General features: G+C 45.0%; 1 protein-coding gene across 1 annotated transcript in view; it reads right to left on the bottom strand.

Annotated features, from left to right (window-relative positions):
• The window catches only part of LOC147101759 (nuclear receptor subfamily 5 group A member 2-like), a 109,719-nt gene that overhangs the window by 11,718 nt on the left and 77,532 nt on the right, over positions 1-20,469 (bottom strand). Inside the window, exons 5-6 of the mRNA XM_085965663.1 lie at positions 14,139-14,258; positions 5,878-6,025 (exon numbers count right to left, since the gene is read on the bottom strand). Coding sequence (XP_085821789.1) covers positions 5,878-6,025; positions 14,139-14,258 — 268 coding nt within the window. The remainder of the gene's footprint in view (positions 1-5,877; positions 6,026-14,138; positions 14,259-20,469) is intronic.

The raw sequence follows: 20,469 nt of genomic DNA, 5'->3' as shown, positions 1-20,469 counted from the left end.
CTGCAGAGATACAGCAAAAGCCACAAGACTTCGGCACCCATGAAATGACACGGGGTTTCGAGAGATGTTATCGCTGCGGCAGATCCACCCATGACCAGAGGGACTGCTGGTTCAAGGACAAAGCATGCAGGCAATGCGGAAAGATGGGACACATTACACGTGTATGCCGATCTGGAAACAAAAAATCCACTAACAGGAAAAAAATCAATAAGGAAAAGCACAGAAAGGTACAAATGATGACGGACAGTAGCTCCGAAGACCAGAAGAGTGATAGCGACTCCGGGAACAAGAGACTAAGCTCTCTCAAATTACATAATGTAATTGCCAAAGAAGATTACCAGACCATTTGGGTTACCCTCACAATAGCAGGGTCCCCAGTTAAAATGTAGCTAGATACAGGATCAGCTCTGACCGTCATAAATCGACGGGATTACGAGCGGCTATTTCCGCATATACCTTTAAAAGACACATCCATTATCTTGAAAACATATACGGGGCAGAAAGTATACCCCAAAGGAAAAATAAGGGTGCCTGTTGTATACAACGGCAAGGAAATACAGAAGTTGTATTTATACGTTCTACAAGATGGTGGTCCACCGCTGTTGGGACGGGAATGGATCAGGAAAATACGTTTAGACTGGCACTCCATTCAGGCACTGACGGTGACCAGCAAGGAAAAAAATTATGATGACGCCATACCTGAACGATTAAAAGACATCTTGGCCAACGCCAAGGAAGTGTTTCAATAGAAACTAGGAACCTTGAAAGGCATCACCACCTCAATAAAAGTGGAAGATGCAGCAATTCCCAAGTTTTTTAAGGCAAGACCGGTGCCATACGCAATTCGTCCAGCAGTCGAGGCAGAGCTGGAGAATTTGGAAAAGGCAGGCGTATTATCTAAAATAGATTGGAGCGAGTGGGCAACACCCATCGTCCCAGTCATGAAAAAAGCATTGAAGAATGATAAATCTGAAGAACAGAGAAAAATTCGCATCTGTGGAGACTTCAAGGTGACTGTAAACCCGGTCCTTCACATGGTACAGTATCCTCTTCCGAGGATAGAAGATATTTTCGCCTCACTATCCGGAGGGAAACGTTTCACCAAAATTGACTTGGCACAGGCATATCTACAGATGGAGGTTGAAGAGGCCTCTAAAAAAATCTCACGATAAATACACACAAAGGTCTATACCAGTACAATCGACTGGTTTTCGGAGTAGCATCCGCTCCAGCTATCTGGCAAAGAGCTATGGAGCAAGTCCTCCAAGGGATTCCGGGGACTCAATGCTACCTAGACGACATCCTTGTAACAGGAGAAAATGACAACGAGCATCTTGCCAATTTGGAGCAGGTGCTCACTAGGCTGAGAGAACGGGGCCTACGAGCAAATCGCCCCAAGTGCGAATTTTTCCAAAATCAAATATCATATTGTGGCCACATAATTAATAAGGAAGGGTTGCATAAGTCACCTGAAAAAATTGAAGCGGTCATAAAAGCCCCAGCACCTGAAAATGTTTCACAATTAAGGTCGTTCCTGGGATTACTAAATTACTATCATAAATTTTTACCGAACTTATCAACTCTTCTACACCCTCTTAATGAACTGCTACAAACAGGAGTAATTTGGAAATGGAGCGAAGACTGTAAACGTGCCTTCCATAAATGCAAAGACTTAATCACGTCCAAAGAAGTTTTGGCTCATTACAACCCATCACTGCCAATCAGACTGGCGTGCGATGCATCCCCTTACGGCATAGGAGCAGTATTATCGCATAAATTCCCTGATGGCTCGGAACGGCCAATAGCTTTTGCGTCACGCTCATTGAACTCAGCTGAGCGTAACTATGCCCAAATCGACAGGGAAGCACTCAGCCTGGTATGGGGAGTGAAGAAATTCAACCATTACCTACACGGACAAAAATTTACCTTGTTGACTGACCATCAACCCCTCATCTCCATATTCAACCCTAAAAAGGGTGTTCCCATTATGACAGCGCAAAGGCTACAGAGGTGGTCCCTTTTTCTAGGGGCACACCAATACAACATAGAATACAAAGGATCAAAACAGCATGGGAATGCTGACGGGTTATCGCGCCTACCGTTGCCAACGGTAGAAGAGGCACCTACAGTAGACCCAGTGGAGATGTTCCACTCAACCATAGTGGAATGTCTACCAGTAACAAATTCTGCCATTGAAAAGGAAACGAAAAATGACCCGACTCTCTCACGAGTCTACGACTTAACGGTGAAGGGATGGCCAGCACATGGCGAACCACTGTTGCCAGCATTCTCGCAGAGAAGAGAACAGCTGTCAGTATGCCGAGGAACCTTGATGTGTGGATCCAGAGTGGTGATTCCACCCAAACTCCAGGATAAAGTGCTAAAGGAGCTTCACGAGGGGCATCTGGGTGGAGTGAAAACGAAGAACCTAGCCAGTGCGTTTGTATGGTGGCCAGGTATCGATGGAGACATAGAAGAAATGACCAAGAGCTGCCTAGGATGCCAGAAGGTCCAAAACGCTCCACCCCAAGCCCCTCTACATCCATGGGAGTGGCCCTCATCTCCATGGCAAAGGGTACACATTTACTTTGCTGGTCCATTTATGGACTCAATGTTCTTAATTGCGGTTGATGCACACTCCAAGTGGCCGGAGGTAATAAAGATGTCCTCCACCACCACGGAAAAAACCATCACAGTATTAAGGACCATATTTGCCAGGAATGGGCTGCCGGAACAGATCTGTTCTGATAATGGACCGCAATTTGTGTCCGAAGAATTCAGGAAGTTCTTAAAAAACAATGGGGTTAAGCACTACACGTCCGCCCCATACCATCCCGCCACCAATGGATTGGCTGAAAGGTTTGTCCAGACCTTCAAGAAGGCCATAAAGGCCATGAGTAATGAAGACATAAAACTTCAGCACAAGGTGGATAACTTCTTGTTCGCATACAGGAATGCAACACATATGGTTACAAACCAAACTCCCGCCATGATGTTCTTCAATAGAAGCCTAAGATGCCGGCTGGATTTGATCAAGCCCAACATCAGAAGGGACGTGGAGAACCGGCAATTTCAAGGCATGAATGAAAGGCCAACTAGAACCTTCCAGATAGGTCAACAAGTTTTGGCCCGGGACTACCGTACCGAGAAATGGCAGCCTGGAACTATCTGCACACGACTAGGACCGTTGATGTATACCGTGGACATCGGAGAAAGCATAATAAGGCGCCATGCTGACCAAATCATAGAGTCATCCGAAAAGGGACAACCTACACCACAACTCTATATGCCTAACGATGAAGTAGAGATACCCATATCTACCTCCGATCCGGTGATACTGGAACCCGATGAACCCGACACTGGCATTCAAGCCGAATCAGCCTTGCCAAAAGAACCTACTACACCACCAGAAACTACTACACCACCGAGGCGTTATCCGGACCGAGTCAGGAAGCCTCCAGAGAGACTGACTTATAATTGATTAACTGCAGCAATGTGTATATTATTTTTCTTATAACATGTAATTAATAATTACTTAAAATATTATGTACTGGTTAGTTAAAAGGGGAGGAATTGTAGTGTATGTGCCTTTAAGAGCCCCATGTGTACTGTAATGCCGGTAATGGCCACTCGGGCTATATAAGCCTGTATATTGTGTTGTATCCGTTAGTTCCCCTCCAGACTTTGTTTAGTAAACACCTATGAACCAAACTCCTGTCTTCAGTGTCTCTATCAACACACAGACACAACAGTTGGGACAGAGCGGCGGGTGGATTTTCTACACTCATGTCTTTTGCTGTCGATGCAGTGGGAGACTCTCTCCATCACAGACAATCGAAACGGCTGCTTCTCTGCCTTTAACTTTATTTTACGTTGACCTTTTTCATTAGATTCCCTGGTGCTAACATGCTATATAGGTGCTGGGCTGAAAACTTCTCCACAGTTTCCATTAGCACAGCCTTATGATTGACCAGCAGGAGAGGTACCTGTACAGGGTACAAAAAAAAGGTGGACAACACTTGTTAAATTAAGACGCTGGGAAGAACAACTTGTACTGGAACATTCTGGGCCTTTAGCATTACATCACTTGCTGTGGTCTGTCTATCTGGGACCCGATGGGGATTGCAGCTTCACGACTGCCCGATAACGTCTTCATTATTACTTTTTTTTTTAACTTTTAGACATTCTTTCTCTAGTAATCTGCATCTCTTTTCCCAAGTAAACAAAATTCGGCAGCCTGTGGTTCACTCAAAGTCCAGCACACCGATTCTTTAAAATCAAGGCTTCTATTTCATGCCAGGGTGCACACAGAGGCAGTCATTTTTAACAGGAACCCAAAGTCTGCGGAGAGAAGTCACTTATCACATTTGTTGAAAATGTGACACAATTATTCAGATGCCAGTTCAATGTCTTGGAAAAGATGCCCGTATCATTTCAAATTTCACCCAATTTCAACAGCATCAGTCTTGATCCCTTTCGTTAAAAAAAATGGGTTAAATTTGGTGACAAATCAGTGTTCAAAGCCAAATATTTATAGACCCACAATAGACAAGTTAGACATGAAAGGACAAACAGACAAAGGCTGGCACCACAATGTAATGCCTGCACCACCGCAGCCCGATGGGTGACTAAAAAGTTAATGCTTGCCTAATTATGGTAGCGAGGAGGAAAGCAAAATACTTGTCGAATGCACCTGATGAAAGGAAGATCCCGTGACCCTTTGTTCTATTTCTACCTTTCTACTCCTATCTGAATAAATAACATTTTCTGCTTTGTAACTTTAATTTGGTCATGCTTTATTTAATATTGTTGTCTCTTTACACCCCGAGGATTGCCAAACTTTGACTCAACAATCGAATAAAACCTTCTGAGTCAGTTTTATGTGTTTTGTCTAAGAGAAATAGTTATGTGCAAAAAGACAAAGCTGGTTTCACCAGAGACGTTCTGGCGGTTAATAATAGTCTGCAACCCCAAGACATGGCAGGTTTGGAAAAGCCACCCGACTGACACACAGTACAACAGACATAATCATCCTGATTGTGCTAAGCCGCAACATGACTTTTTGTCTCAGTTCTGCTATCATGATCTGAGTATTTAACGGTCTGTTTGGCTGCTTTGAAAGAGAAAACACTGTTTCATTTTTTATTTACTTGCGCCAGTGCAAGAGTCGTGGCAATAAGCCCATCTTGCAATTGAACAGATTTAAACTATAAGACATAGGGTTTCATATTCAATATGGAAATTCTAAATATAACGTTGACACTTTTTGTGTTTTATAATTTTTCAAAAATAAAACTGCTTAAATAATTAACAATTTCTCTGCTGGTTTCACAGGAGCTGCATATGATTCAGTAAATATCGTGATAGCTGCTTCAAGTGTGAATTTACCACAAAGGGCAGGCCGGGACCACATGAACACATTAAATACATACTTCAAACTCACTCTGAACAAATCCCTATTAGAAAATGTTTTTGTTGAGCTAATGCAACAGGGGTCTCTTCAACCTACTTATTAGATGATGCTGGGAAATATTAACCGTCGAAATTTAGTTGAAGATGAAAGGGACCTGAAGGATTTCAGAGAATATACCGGAGCAATTGTAACCGAACTCAATGGGCAGGAAACTGACGGGATCGGTGGAACGGCGGTTTTACACCTCGTCCGATTTTACACTCTGTTGACTTCACTGAAGAGGAAAATCAGGCTGGGTGTAAAACGGGCAGCCGTCTCGAATTGGTCCCTTTCCCCTTTCGGCCGAGTTAGGTTAAAATTACCACCCCCCACGATCCTGAATATCATTTCATATAAACGTGCAATTGTGAACTGCTGGTGTTCTACTTCACTACTAATTAATAAGATCACAGTGTGTTGCTTACCAGGACTAAACAAGAGGAGGAACTTAAAGCAGACAATATCCCTTCGATCGACCTGTAAAGACTGCAGTTTAGCTGCCAGCTCCTGAGCTCTCAGCACCAAGTTAATGAGAGTTGCCCCAGCTTGGTTGGCGATTGTGGATAACTCAACCTGGAAGAGAAAAGAAAAGTTGCTGCAGTTTATTGTACTCATTAGTGTAAGGACTTGCACTGCTGAAGACTCGAACATTTTCACACATCAGATCAAGTAACACACTCCTCGGTAGAAGATTTATCCAGACTGAAATGACAAAATTCCTGCAGCAGGACCTGAGATGCTCTCCCTTTCTCAGAGAAAGGATCACGGTTAGGCTGATTTCTCTTCAGGGATTAAACATTTGGGGCATTTTTTTTATACATAGAACTATATAAATGCTCAACCCCATTTAATGACATACAAGGAAAAACTGAGATTTGATTCTTTGGGCAGCAGGGACCTTTATGCTTAGCGCAGAGGAGAAAAATACACTACCTTACTGGAAAAACTGGGGATTCAATAGGCAATTTGTGCACCCCACGGGTCACTGCTTACCTCTAGATATCTTTCTCCAGGAGCCCGGATGAACAGGACTTGAACTACTCTGTGAATTACTACACTAATATTTCTCGAGAATACAAAAGCCATAGACATACTTCCATGGGTTGGGATAGTGCTGCCCCTGCCCCCCCTCCCCCGCCCCCAAAAAACCCCAGCTAGCAAATCATCAGAGAAGGTTGGAGTGTGAATCTAAACTGGATGCTCAAGCACATTTATATTTTGGATTCAGGGCAAGGCAATGATTTACAATAGCAAAATACTGCGGATGCTGGAAACCTGAAATAAAAACAGAAAATGCTGGAAATACTCAGCAGGTCAGGCAGCATCTGTGGAGAGAGAAACAGAGTTAATGTTTCAGGTCGATGACCCTTCGTCAGAACTGAAACGTTAACTCTGTTTCTCTCTCCACGAGTATTCCAGCAATTTCGGTTTTTGTTTCAATGATTTACAACATTTGGTTTCAAGGTGTTCCACAAGAGGTTGTACTTTATTTAGGTTTAGCTTTCCACTTCTCTTGTGTGAAAATCAAACAAAATTAATACGCATAAGAAGTGAGTGCCACAAAATATTGTATGTATGGAAGACCTTGAAACCAGCCCATTTGATTATTTCACTGGTATCAGAATTCAATCATGATATCTTGCTACGTGCCATCTCTTAAAGGCAATATCGGGCTGTATTTTATGGCAGTTTGGTAGAAACACACAGATAATGGAAAAAGTAACAGGAGACATTGTCAAATGGCACTGGGTATTTAATCAATACAAGTTTGTTTGCAAAGCAGCGTGCAGAGCACAGGGTTTTCCTGATGTTTCAGAACACTATAATCTTCTCAATTGTGCTTTTTAAAAATATTACTAAAACGTCCATTTGATGCGGTGGCAACGTATACCACTTAGTCTCTGTCATTGGAATGAATTCACTCGAGACAACAGAGATGCGGAAATCTTTTATTTAACATTAATTCTCTGTTATTTGCTCGAACAGACTCTCCAGCTTCTGCTATGTAAATCAAACATCTCCCCATGGAATTTCAACGTGGAATTGTAGGTTAGAGCAGCGAGAAAAGGAGGGAGGGAGGAAGGAAGGAAAAGGAAGAGAGGGCTTGCATTTATATAGCGCCTTTCATGACCTCAGGACGTCCCAGTGTGCTTCACAGCCAATGCATTACTTTTGAAGTGTGGTTACTGTTGTAATGTAGGGATCCTGAGCAGTTTGAATTAATCACCGATGGTGCAGTGAAGCAGTGCACAAAATGGTAGGATGCAAGTTTGCCGCTTCAATCGTTCACTCACTGGGTTTCCGTCAACAACTGCACTAACATTGACCTCAATGGAAATAAAAAATCGGGAGAGATGTGAAACGGGCTGCTGATTCGCTATCACTCATTTCACACTATCGCACAAAGTCAGACTGACCCCCCACCGAGTTTCAACTAAGGGATCTGTTGTGTATGTAACCTGTTCCACCTTAAGAGAGCTTAAGCCTGTTCCACCTTAAGAGATGTACTACTTTCTCAGGCTGCTGTAGACGTAATACCGGGGGTGAACACACCGGTATATAAGCACTGTGCAGTAATCTTGTATTCAGTATAGTCCCTACCTCCAACCAGTAAAGACCTGTTTTTATTGTTACTCATTAGTCTGTGTCTTAATTAACTAAATAATTCACAGACTTAACACTGGCGACGAGTCAGGTTCTTACCCTGCGGCAGTTATTCCACGGCGGTTGAAGAGAGGTTTCAAACCTCACCACCCCACTGGAAGCGACAGGCATTAGGACCCTGAAGCCTCCATCAGCTTGTGAACCGGAGTAGAAGACAGGGCTGGGGAAGACAGAGGTACAGGGCGATAGCGATCGGCAGATAAGGGCCGGGCCGCTTTCAAATCGATCGCATCTGCGATAAGGGCGCGAGAGCCGCTTCGAGCGGGAGGCGTTTCAAGCCAGCGATCGCACTCCAGATAAGGGCCGAGAGCCGCTTCGGTCGGGAGCCGCTTCGCGATCAGCGATCGCATAAAAGATAAGGGCCACACTCGGGCTTACAGACAGCGTCGGGGGACGGGTGAAGACCGCCAAACGCGGGAAAACCGCCATCTTGGGAGCGGAGGACGACGACAAAGAGCGGGAAGCCGCCATCTTGTGTAACATAAAATTCCAACAAAATTGTAACAATGCCTAAACACGGGAATATTGGCACCTTTGATAGTGACATCGAGGATTGGGCCATATATGTAGAACGAGTAAAAAATTATTGTAAGGCCAATAAAATTCGTGAGCAAGATAAAGCACTAACATTATTAAATTTAATGGGTGCGAAGACATACGGGCAATTGAAACACCTGTTATCACCAGATGAACCGGCGGATAAGACGTTCGATGAGATTGTTACTGTCCTGAAAGATCATCTAAACCCCACGCCGCTGATGCTAGCGGAACGATTTAAATTTTACGACAGAAGGCAACTACAGAATGAAAGCAATGCTGAATATTTGCTGGAATTGCGTAAATTAGCGAAATATTGTCAGTTTGGAACAGGACTGACAGATGCACTACGAGACAAATTTGTGTGTGGTTTATTTAAACAAGATACACAAAAGCGACTGCTCGAGGAGAATGAGCTGACGCTTGAGAAGGCGGTCACTATGGCAGCAGCACACGAAGCCGCAGCGAGAGGCACGGCAGTAATGCAGCTACGGTCACCGGAGCTCAGTGCACACAAATTGGGTGTGAGTTCTGTTAAATGTTATCGTTGTGGAAAGACAACGCATGATCAGAACCAGTGTTGGTTTAAAAACCAAGAATGCAGAACATGTGGTAGGCTTGGACATATAGCTAGAGTATGCAGGTCAGGGAAGAAGACCAGCAACAAGAAGTCACCGCAAGGGAAATACGCAAAGGTACACAAGGTGGCCGAACAGGAGTCCGATTCAGACGCTAGCAGTAATGAACTGGCTGGCTTAAGCAGTATTGAACTGGCTAGCTTAAGGGTACTCAACGTTGGTAAGGGTGCAGACCTCCAGACAATTTGGGTTACTCTTCAGATAGAAGGAGTCCAAGTAAAAATGGAATTGGACACTGGATCGGCATTGTCGGTCATGAATAAGAAAGATTACAGAAGGTTATTCCAACATATTCCCCTACAGGATACGGAGATTATATTGACAACCTACACGGGGCAGAGAGTGTACCCCATCGGGACAATAAAGGTTGCAGTGGCCAACAAGGGCGAAGGAAGTCAAATAATGGACTTATATGTGCTACCGGAGGGAGGTCCACCACTACTAGGCCGGGAGTGGTTTAGAAACATAAATATGGACTGGCATTCGCTAAAAGCCATAAAGAGTGAGAACTCGGTGCAGATAATCAGCCCAGACTCTAGAACTGATGATGGTAAGACCAACCCATGTGCAAAAGACAAAGTTTCAGCACAGAATTCCACTGAGCAACAACAACATAGTTTAACAGAGAATTCTGAGTCTGTCAAGTCTACTGATATGCACATTTTTGAGGGACACTGGGCTCGAACTCAACTCCATTTCAAACTACAACAGCAATTAGAACAAATGATTCGCCGTTTTGAGCAAGAGATGAATGAAATAAAAAAGTTCTTTGTTACAGAGTGGGAGAATCTGGAAAGGCAACAGAAGCAACTGAGGGAGAAAATGGAGCAGGAGCACACCAACCATCTGCGCGAGGAGGCCGAACAAATCAAAGCTGATTCAGGTTCTGAAGGTGCGTGCCATAATCTGGTGTCAGAAGAGTTAACGGTCAGCCAACTCCTTCATATGCTGAGGGACAAGACTCTGAAATGGGAAAAACTTGAACACGAGCTGCGATCTTCAAAGGAAAAGGGTTCGGAGCTCTCAAAAGTCATTGAGATGGCTGATGTGACGACACAGACTGAAACGACTGCAACAGAGCAGCCATTGGATGCCAAAAGTATGCTGACTCACGTCAATGTAGAACAACAGACCGCTGAAACAGCTGCTCCGGTAGAGGGATTGCATAGTCCGATCAATCAATCTCCAAAGGAAGTTGAAGTATTAAAATCACAAATGAGGTCACTAGTAAACGACTTGCTGAAAGCCCAGAAAAAGCTGGATGCAGAGGTACACATGAAGAAGTCTCTTCAGGAAAGATGTCTGGATTTGGAACAAGAGCTGGCTAACGTCCAGCTGGGTATGGAGGAAATAGACGACCCTCTCACTGGTCTAGCTCAGGACGACACCGAATATTACCATGACCTGGTGGACGACACCGAATATTATGATGTCCTGTCCTGCCCAGCTTGTAACTTCGACTCCCAAAGTGCAGAAATCATGGAGGAGCACCAAAAGTCTACGGAACATCGGGAGAAGCTGGCTCTACGACGGAAACAGGAGGAAGAGAAGGAGGAACTGCGCATGCAGCTGGCAGCTGTGGCAGCTGACAATGGAGCCCAGAGAGTCTCCAAGAAGCAGAAAAGGAAAAGTAAAAACAGAAGATGACCCATCTGAACCATTATCACCTCTACCAGATCACACACGTGGTCCCTCCGAACGGAGCCAAATCAGTTCGGAAGTTCAAGCTGTTAAATCCATGAAAGGACTATTGAATGAGTAACGTGAACCGACTACACCACAGAGATTGAATCTGTGAACTGTTTTCCGCAGAGACTGAATCTGTGATATGTTACGTTAAACATGAAGTTATATATGTATATATGTTATTACGTTATGTTAAATGGGGGGATGACTATAAAGCTAAGAAGGGAGGAGTGTTGTGTATGTAACCTGTTCCACCTTAAGAGAGCTTAAGCCTGTTCCACCTTAAGAGATGTACTACTTTCTCAGGCTGCTGTAGATGTAATACCGGGGGTGAACACACCGGTATATAAGCACTGTGCAGTAATCTTGTATTCAGTATAGTCCCTACCTCCAACCAGTAAAGACCTGTTTTTATTGTTACTCATTAGTCTGTGTCTTAATTAACTAAATAATTCACAGACTTAACAGGATCGATTTTTCTCCATTCATTAATTTTAGCAAAAAGGTCAGTGTGTATATAACGCAAGGGCACATTTATTTTTCGTTGCATTTTGTGCTTCATCAAGCAAGGAAGGAAAGAAAAGATGGGAAGACACCATTAGATGCCCTTGTTCACCACTTGCTCAAGACTAGCAGTGTCTGACATCTGGGAATAGTTTGTCTCTCTCCATTTTATCTTGGGAATGGCATGCTCTAAAGATTTTAGAGTTTTAAAAATTCTAAATAATCTTGACAAATCAAAAGAGGAGTTACAAAATTCTCACAAGTTTGATAGTGCCATTTGTTGGCTTTATGTATTACTTGTTACTATCGCTTTTATAAGCCAGAGCGCTAATTATTTCCAACTAAAGTTAACGGCAGTTTTAGTTGTCTGCTTTGAGTGATGGCGACTATTTCTCAAACCACCTGCTATAAACATGCACCAAACCCAACTTTCGTGTGGGAAACAGGACTTAAAGTCATTACAGAGTGCTGCGGGTTGCTGGAAAACCATCACAGCTGTTTGCGACTGTGGTTTGTGGACACACTCTGTCTATCTGTAGATCAGTGTTTGTCTCTGGTATAGAAACAATTTCAAAGACAGTCAAACACATAAGGCATCTGCAAGGGATTATTTGACTATTTGGCATCTGAGAAAAAGGTTTTATTTTGTCAAGACAGCACCATTTACACAAGCTAAAGTGTCTAAAAGACAATGGTTTGTATTCACATTAAAAACAGCGACAGAGATTTTAATAAATGTAATACGTGTGAACTAGCAAATAAGAATAAAAGAGTGTATTGGCACTTCATTTAAAATTAATCTAAAAAGTAATGACTGATCTATTTATAAAAGTATGAAAATATGATTTGTTTGGGTTCTGAAAGGCCGAATAGTCAAAACTTCACAACGTGGCAAATCTTTGACCACAGGGCCAAACCTGATCCTGTTCCCGCCTGTCATCTACAGTGCATTTCCATCAGGGAGTCACTGGATCTCAGTCAAGCAGAAAAATCCAAGCTGCTATTTTTTTCACCCTCCCTAGACTGGGGATGCTGAAACAAAGTGTAGCATCTCTCCCCCCACCCACCATTTTCACCTCAGGTGTAGTCAGCTCAAGGATCCAAACCAGAACTTTCTTTGTATGGCTCAATATCGGACCATCCAGGTCGCGCACCCCACCCCCCTGCCCCATACGTTAAATTGACCAAAACAATAATGCTTCTGATGGTTTTAGAATGGTTACCATAACTGGATGATGTATTGCAACAATATTCCTGTTTACTTAATAAAATCACACCTGTTTGAATGGTTGAATTTAGCAGAAAACCAGAGTTCTAATCTCAGCATCAGATTCCATTCCTAAGGAACACCTTTGCCTGGTCTCAGCCAAGTCAACCACTAGAGGAGGAAGGAAAGGTCTCTGGGGAGAGATTGCTCGCATATACCTTCTGGTGGGCTGTCTGAGCTGATGCATAAATGAAGCCCCTCCCCCAAAACACAAAGCTTTGCGGGGGAAGGGTATGGGGGAAGGGTAGAAAACCTTTCAGTTTTAGTTTTATAATTGAAGACAAAAAGTGACTTAGTATTTCCTACATTACAACAGTGGTTACACTTCAAAAATACTTCACTGATTGTAAAGCGCTTTGGGACGTCCGAAGGTTTGGAAGGCGCCATGTAAATGCAAGTTCTTTCTTTCTTTAAAGCACCCAGGGGGAAAAATTGGGTATCGCCCATTTTGGGGCACTAATATCGTCCGGGCGCAAAGTTTAGCGCCCGGCGCTAATTATCGCCTCCGACTGCAAAATTCGCCTCTATTGCCCCTGGAGGTGATTTGAGCGCTAAATAAGGCGCTACACACCTCTCTTAAAGCACAAACGTCAGGGAGCAAGGCGCTACCTCAGAACGCTACCGAAGCTCAGGCAATGTCAGTTACCATGGAAGCCAGACAGACTGGCGCCGTCCAGTTCTTAAAGGGGAGGGGCCAGCTTGCTGGCCAGCCACACCCTGCTCATTGCAGCCTTGAATCTCGGCCTGGAGAGACCTCTAAAGCAATTGTGCTGGAAGCACGAATGGATAGGCCCAGGGAAAAAGCTCGGCGCTTAGGAACCTCAAAAGTGGTGCTGAAGACCAAAACTCCTTAGGACAGCGTTAAATCTTTCCAGATGTCTCTCTCCCTCTCAACCTGCGTGTACCAAAAATTTTGCTGACAAGAAAAGGCAGGAAGCGCCCGGCTTTAAATAACGCTCCCCCAGCCCCTTCCCAACTTGAAAACGTTCCCCTCTACCTGTTGTTCCTAGCGACAGGCGCTAAGGCGGGGGGTGTGACTCAATATCTGGTCCGGGGCATTGCACGCTCGACTGACATCATGATCTGTGGGCGCAGGAGATCGTGGCGGTAGTGTTTAGCGCCGTCGCAAAACAACTGATCAATTTCGCAAGCGGCGCTAAACTCGCCGCGCTCGGGCGCTAAGTTCCTAGAGCCCTGTTAGCGCCCCCCGGAGACACTAACGGGAGGCACTAACCAACCAAAATTCATCCCCCCCAAATGTTTTATGCAAGTAATCCTTTGTCAGTATTGAGAGTTTCTATGTATAGTCCCAAGCCTCTAAAATATAGCATTTTTATTGAATAATGAGTCCGAGATCATTTTGCCATAGAACCACTGGTAAGCTCATTACCTCTTGGCCTGTCACCAGCAGGATGCTGTTTTCCTTTCCATGGTGCACTTGTCTGCAGATATGGTCCAGTACCAGCAGCTCACTCCAGCAGTTCTGCAGGAGTTTCATTTGATCATCCACCTAAAATTCAAAATACTACATTGTCAGGTTAGAAATTCACCTGCTACACAAACGCTGCCTTTTAATGTATAATCTCCACTCAGTGAGGTTCAATGTAAGTTTAGCAGAGTTTTCATTCAATTACTGCCACACGATAATTGTTGGTAGTTCTATGCATTTCTCTCTCTGTCTGGCAGTAACTTACTCTCCATTTTATAACTGCTACATCTCCTGTGGCGTTACATACTGGTGATCCAGGAACTGGAGTGTGGTTTCTGATATGAACATAGAAACAGCAGTAGGTCATTCAGACACCCGAGCCAGCTCCACCATTCCATTGGGTCATGGCTAATCTGTACTTCTACTTCATTTACCCGCCTTTTCTCCATACCCTTTTGCTTTGCATAATTTCAATTCAGGTTAACAGATAATGCACAATAATTGATCAATCAAATTAAGCAACTTTGAATTTGAGTGGCTTGCACTTACATTATAAAATATTTATATTTTGCTCTATGTGCCATGGTGGATTTGCTGTACAGTCTGCACTGAAAATTCAAAGTTATTTATTATACTAAAAAAATTAATTATCTATTTATTCAAACTGAGCAATGTAAATAACACAGCAAAGTGGGAATTTAAAGCTCCAAAAATATCTGAATTAGCGGCGAATTCAAATTAAGCTGCTTCAAATTGAGAGTATTTTGTTTCTCCATCTTATAGTTCTCGCTGAAGTTTTTGTTGGTGTAGTACTTGCCCTGGGAGGTTACTCCCAGTGTCGTATCTTCAATGATCAGCACCTGAACAAATGGTCATTCACCATGGTCCAGGTCTGGCTGGCTCCAGTTGTAATGTCCAAGATCAGCATCAAAGCACCTAATAAACATTCGCCTCTACCCTCGACACAAACATCAGTCTACCTCAGTGACGCAAAGAAATCTCAGCGCCACCAACACTATTCCCCAGATTTTTTCTTTCACACTTTAGGATAAGAACAAAAACTCCCATGATGCATTTCTCTGACACACACTTTTCTTCACAGCAGCTAAGGCACAGATGACTTGTCTAACGCAAACCCCAAGGTCCAGACTAAAGAGTAAGCCTTTGTGGGTGAATCTTCTCACTGCTTATTATGTTACAAATGTCATTTTTAGCTATATACACTGACCTGAGTGAAGAAGGAAAACATTGAATATGGTGGAATATCTACTTGGCTGAGGCTGAACCCCAACTATCTGACCACTCCTCCTATCTCTCTCTGGGCCACAAGCCCACTGTTTAACCAAACTATCAATTACCAGCTGTAACTGATCTCATCTCTTCTGGAAACCTTCCACCCTACTGCCTCCCACCTTACGGTTCCACAATCCCCCATCTCCTCCACATGATACACAAGGACTGTGCTGGTAGATGGATTGTTTCAGCTTGCTCCTGACCGACCAAACTTATTTTGTTCAGTCTCTACCCACATACAGTATATCCATGCCTATCCCTCCTCCTTTGCGATTCTGCTGTAACCATTTACACCTCCTCTGGACCCATCTCTTGTTTCTATACTTGTTTCTTTATTACCTAATTTTGCCTTGCGCCATCATCACCGTTCATCGTTTAAGACTCCTGCCCCCCACCCTACGACAGACCTTTGCCTTTTGTTCTTTCCTCCCTGGTCTGGTTGGGTTTTGCGAAATCCGGCATGGCACCAGCTAACAAAGAGTAGCTGCTTGCTGTGACTAATTAGCCGGACTTCAGAAGGACAATCATTGCAGAGAGGAGGTGGATATAAGTATAATGTGGGCAGTGGGGAAGACGCACTCCTTTTCAGGGGAGTTTTGGGAGGTCTTGCTGTAGAAGGTGCAGCAAAGGAGCGGGGTCTTTTTGAAATTAAAAGACCATCTTCTTGTAAGATCACAAGTCTAAGCTGCATGGCTGGAGTTTGATGGCCTCCTTATTGCAGTCCCCCAGTTCTACTGGTCTTAGGATCAAACGTGGAAGAAGTTCAGTGATATGCCAAGGTTAAGTGTGCCCACTTTTGTATACATGCTATTTGACCATGGAAGGCATTGCACAAATGAAAATGTTGAGCTGTTCCACCCTCAGGGGGATAGCATGCAAAACAAGGAGATCATTTTCACCACAGTTCCTCATTCTATTATTGCACAGAAGTTCTTGGACACAATTCTAGTGTGGCATACTAATAGTTTGCATACAACAGCTCAAAATTCAGCTCTGAATGAATACTGCCATTATAAATAACCCTAACCCTAACACTGGACTATAAATTAATGTCACATCACAATAGTAAAATTACTAAACACAAGGGGGCTGCTGCTACTTATGCAGTGTGAAAATATTGCTTGAAATGATTCAATTAGAAATTATTGTTACATTACTTACACACTAACTTTTTTAGAATATCCAAGTTGATGATAAACGTGTTGACAGAGATCATGGCAGCCAAGACTTTCCGCTCCGGCACGATTGCCAGCACAGGTGTGGTGAGGTGGGACCTCTGTCTGTCCATATTAGCCAGCAATGACTCCAGCAAACGTTGTGGGATCAGCCTCATCTAAATTTTCATGGCATTTGGGAATTTACCACAGCAGGGGATGGGAGAGGGGGGAATGGTCACTGGTCTAGACGACAGGCACCTCCAGCAGCTTAACGGCCTAGACAGCATCAACGATTTTTGTAAGTTTGCTGGCTTCAATGAAGTGGCAAGTTCTATTGATGCGGAACAGTCAATACATTGCCCCTCATCTGATTGATGATGCTACTTAGCACATTTTAATTTTTCTTGGCATTGCGTCCCTCACGGCAATGCTGGGTGCTTGTTTTATTCAACCATTCCTAATGTGCAACATTGCCAAATCACTCCGTCATTACTTAAGCCACATGTAACTTAGGCCAGTTCTGGCAGAACATTCACTGCGTGCAAAAGATCAGACAAAGCAGAGACCCTGACCTATTTCCCACACATGCCTACCCCAGTACCCCCATAACACCTGCAGGAAAATCTCACCTTGGTAGTATTTTTACCCCCCCTCCCACATATAAGTTTCTAACATCAATATATCCTCCCGTCCACTGATAGGTCAGTGTCTGAAAACTGAACACATGGGAAACTTGTCAGGCAATAGTGGACAGACACCACAAATAGCAGCTTCACGTCTTCAAATTAAGTAAATAAATTTTAAGGTGAAAAGTGTCTACTTCTGTTTTTTTCTCCATATATTTATGCAAACCTATTTTCTAGGGCCACGAAATTCGGCTCCGTAGCGCCCGGTTTTGCGCTGCTACGGGTGCCATTTTGTGTCCAAAATGGCCACGCGCGCGCGCACACTTCTGGTGCAGACTGCACCAGACACCATTTTGGTGAGGTCGCTAGCGCGGGCACTGGAAGCAAGCACCTGAAGTACACAGGTCATGATGTCAGTCAGTGTGCAATGCTGATTTGACGCCAGCGCTGCCATTTTCAACCTCAACACTTCAGCTAACGCTCTCTCTTAAACACGCGTTCAGCAGCAGGAAAGACCCTCCCCCACAAGCGCTATTTAAAGAGATCATCAACTACTTGCAGGTTAGTTGCTGATTGATTTCTACTGGCCCTTGGTGAGTTTGTAGAAGTGTTTGGTGGTTTGTTATCTTATTTGAAGTTGCTGAAGAGCCCAGGGAGTGGTGTGGCAGGTTTCTGCTCAGATCAGTTACTCCAAGACATGGGTGCTGTAGTTTGTATCCCCCTTGGCCTGCAGCACGGCGGGGAGAATGAGCAGAGGCGACACAGAGCAGGACAAGCTGCTCAAAGAGCAAGGAGGAAGTGGGGGAAGAAGGGCTCTCAGCAGGAGGCCATATCCACCCAGGGTCTTCAGGGAGCAATTCTCCTGCCTTAATCTCAGCAAGGAACAGTGCATGCGACGTCTCCGCTTCACTAAGGAGGTGCTCACTGAAATCTGCCAGCTGTTGCAGACAGAACTGCAGCCTCAGAACAGGGCGAGGACAGAATTGCCAGTGGCTGTGAAGGTGAGCGTGGTCATGAATTTTTATGTGTCGGACTCCTTTGTGGCTGGAACAGACAACATTTGCAACATCTCACAGTTCGCCATTCGTCGTTCACCGTTGCATAAGGGAGGTCACTGAGGCTTTGAATATAAAGACAGGTGAATACGTTTCATTCTCTCTTGCTAGAGAGAAGCAGGCGGAATGAGCCTGTGGCTTCGCCAAGGTAGCAGGCTTCCCCACAGTGCAGGGTGTCATTGACTGCACACATGCTGCTTTGCAGGTGTCACATGTGAATTCAGAGATGTACCGAAGGGATTCCACTCCCTCAATTTCAACCTGGCTCATTGCTCCGGTACGCAACCCAACCACACGTGAGCAGCATGCATATGACGAAAGCCATGGTGCCACACGGAATTTGATCGAGCAAACCATTGGCGTGCTTAACCAACACTTCTGCTGCCTGGACTGCTTTAGAGGAGCCCTGCAGTACTCGCCAGAGCGCGTCTCAAGATTCGTTGTGGTCTGTTGCATACTGCACAACCTCATCATCATGAGGGCACAGCGAAGAGCTGAGGAGGAGGAGGAGGAAGAGGAAGAGGTGGAGGAGGAAGAGGAGATGGAGGAGGAAGAGGAGAAGGAGGAGGAAGAGGAGGCAACCAACACAGACCCTTTCTGCCCAAGCTGCCCATGATCAACTGATCCGACTACGGTACCAGTGAACGCAACTCCAATTCCCCATTCACCCATTGTCCCACACCTTACCTTCTCTCTGTTATTGATCATCACAGCATCCTCTTGGCCACAATGCTATAATAAAACCACCATAAAACAAACATTCCAAACCAACCTTATAAATCAATCCATCCAATATTCAATAACAAAGTCAACTAATCACCCTTGTGCATTCCCTTAGTTCCTGTCTTCCGTGTGCCTTTCTCTGTCCTAGTGCTCCTACGCAGTGCTACCCCAGTGCCTGCAGTATGGCTGGTGGAAGGGTGTTGACTTTCAGTGGGGGAGACTGCAGATGGCCTTGCAGGGCGACCTCGAGCAGCTCTGGGCCTAGAAGGTCCGGCTATAGACAGCACCATGTCGGCATGGGCGGCAGCATTCTGGACTGACTGGCTGACAGGCAACAGCAAGGGCAGCGGTGGAGTGGCTGTGGTGGGAGGACGAATGCTGTCACCCTGAGAGAGGACAGCAGGTTCGTGCTCCACGGAGCCAGAGCCACTTCCCCGGGGTGGCGCCTCATCAATCCTAGTAATCTGTTGGATGAGATTGCTGGACTCCTGTGACACCCTGCCAGCCCCTTTCAACACTGGTAACCGCAGTCATGAGGGCAGCAATCTGTGCTTGCGTGGCAGCAAGCTGAACCTGCATTAGGACAGTCTGAGCTGGTATGGCAGCAAACTGAGCTTACATGGCAGAAGTCTTAACTTCCACTGCAGCTCTCAGAAGTTGTCTGGCTTCTGCTTGTGCTGCAATGGAAGCTGAGTCATCGGCCATCAGATGCTGCATCATGGTTAAATCCACAAGTGTGCTAATGGAGTTGCCCATCACTTCCATGCTGGAAAGGATGAGCTCCAAGCTCTGCGCAAAGCCCTGCGCAAGGTTGGTGCCGGACTCCTCCATGCTCCTTGACATTGGCTTCAGGCTTTCTGGGAGGCCTGCCAATGAACCAAGCATTTCATTGTGCATACCCATCAGCCTTCTTCTGTAGTCCCCATCTGTGTCCTGTGCAGCAGAACTTGTGTACAACCTCGCCCTCCGGGGAGCTGGCACCTGTGCTACCCTTTCCCCCTGCTCTGGCTGCAGGCCACTCATGCCTGGTGTCTCACTACGTGCAGATCCTGAGTCTAACCTATCCTTTAAAGTATGTGGAGTGTCAGTATCTGAGCTGGTGGCTGCGAGTGTGAAATCGAGTAACAGTGCTTTTTCTGCATCACGGCCTTCTTCCCGTTACACTTCCTGCTCCTCCACCACTGCCTGGCCAGGTTGCAGTTCTTGACTATCTGATAGGAGAAAGGCACAGGGTAGGGTTGTGGTGAGGGGAGGTGTGTGTGTGGTGGGGGGGGGGGGGGGCGGTAAGCAAGAGGTGCATGCTTATACCATCTACAGCTTGTAAGTGAGAAGAGATTGTGGGATGAGGGGGAAGTGGGATGTGAGGAGGAGGATTAGGTATGAGGATACCATCATCTTGGATTGTTTCAGCCCTGCCGCTGGCCATGGTCTCAGCGAT

The sequence above is a fragment of the Somniosus microcephalus genome, chromosome 23 (assembly GCF_052327205.1).
Source record: "Somniosus microcephalus isolate GS21.2 chromosome 23, FLI_Smic_1.0, whole genome shotgun sequence".
Lineage (NCBI taxonomy): Eukaryota > Metazoa > Chordata > Chondrichthyes > Squaliformes > Somniosidae > Somniosus > Somniosus microcephalus.
This window is presented reverse-complemented; position numbering and strand designations above follow the sequence as displayed.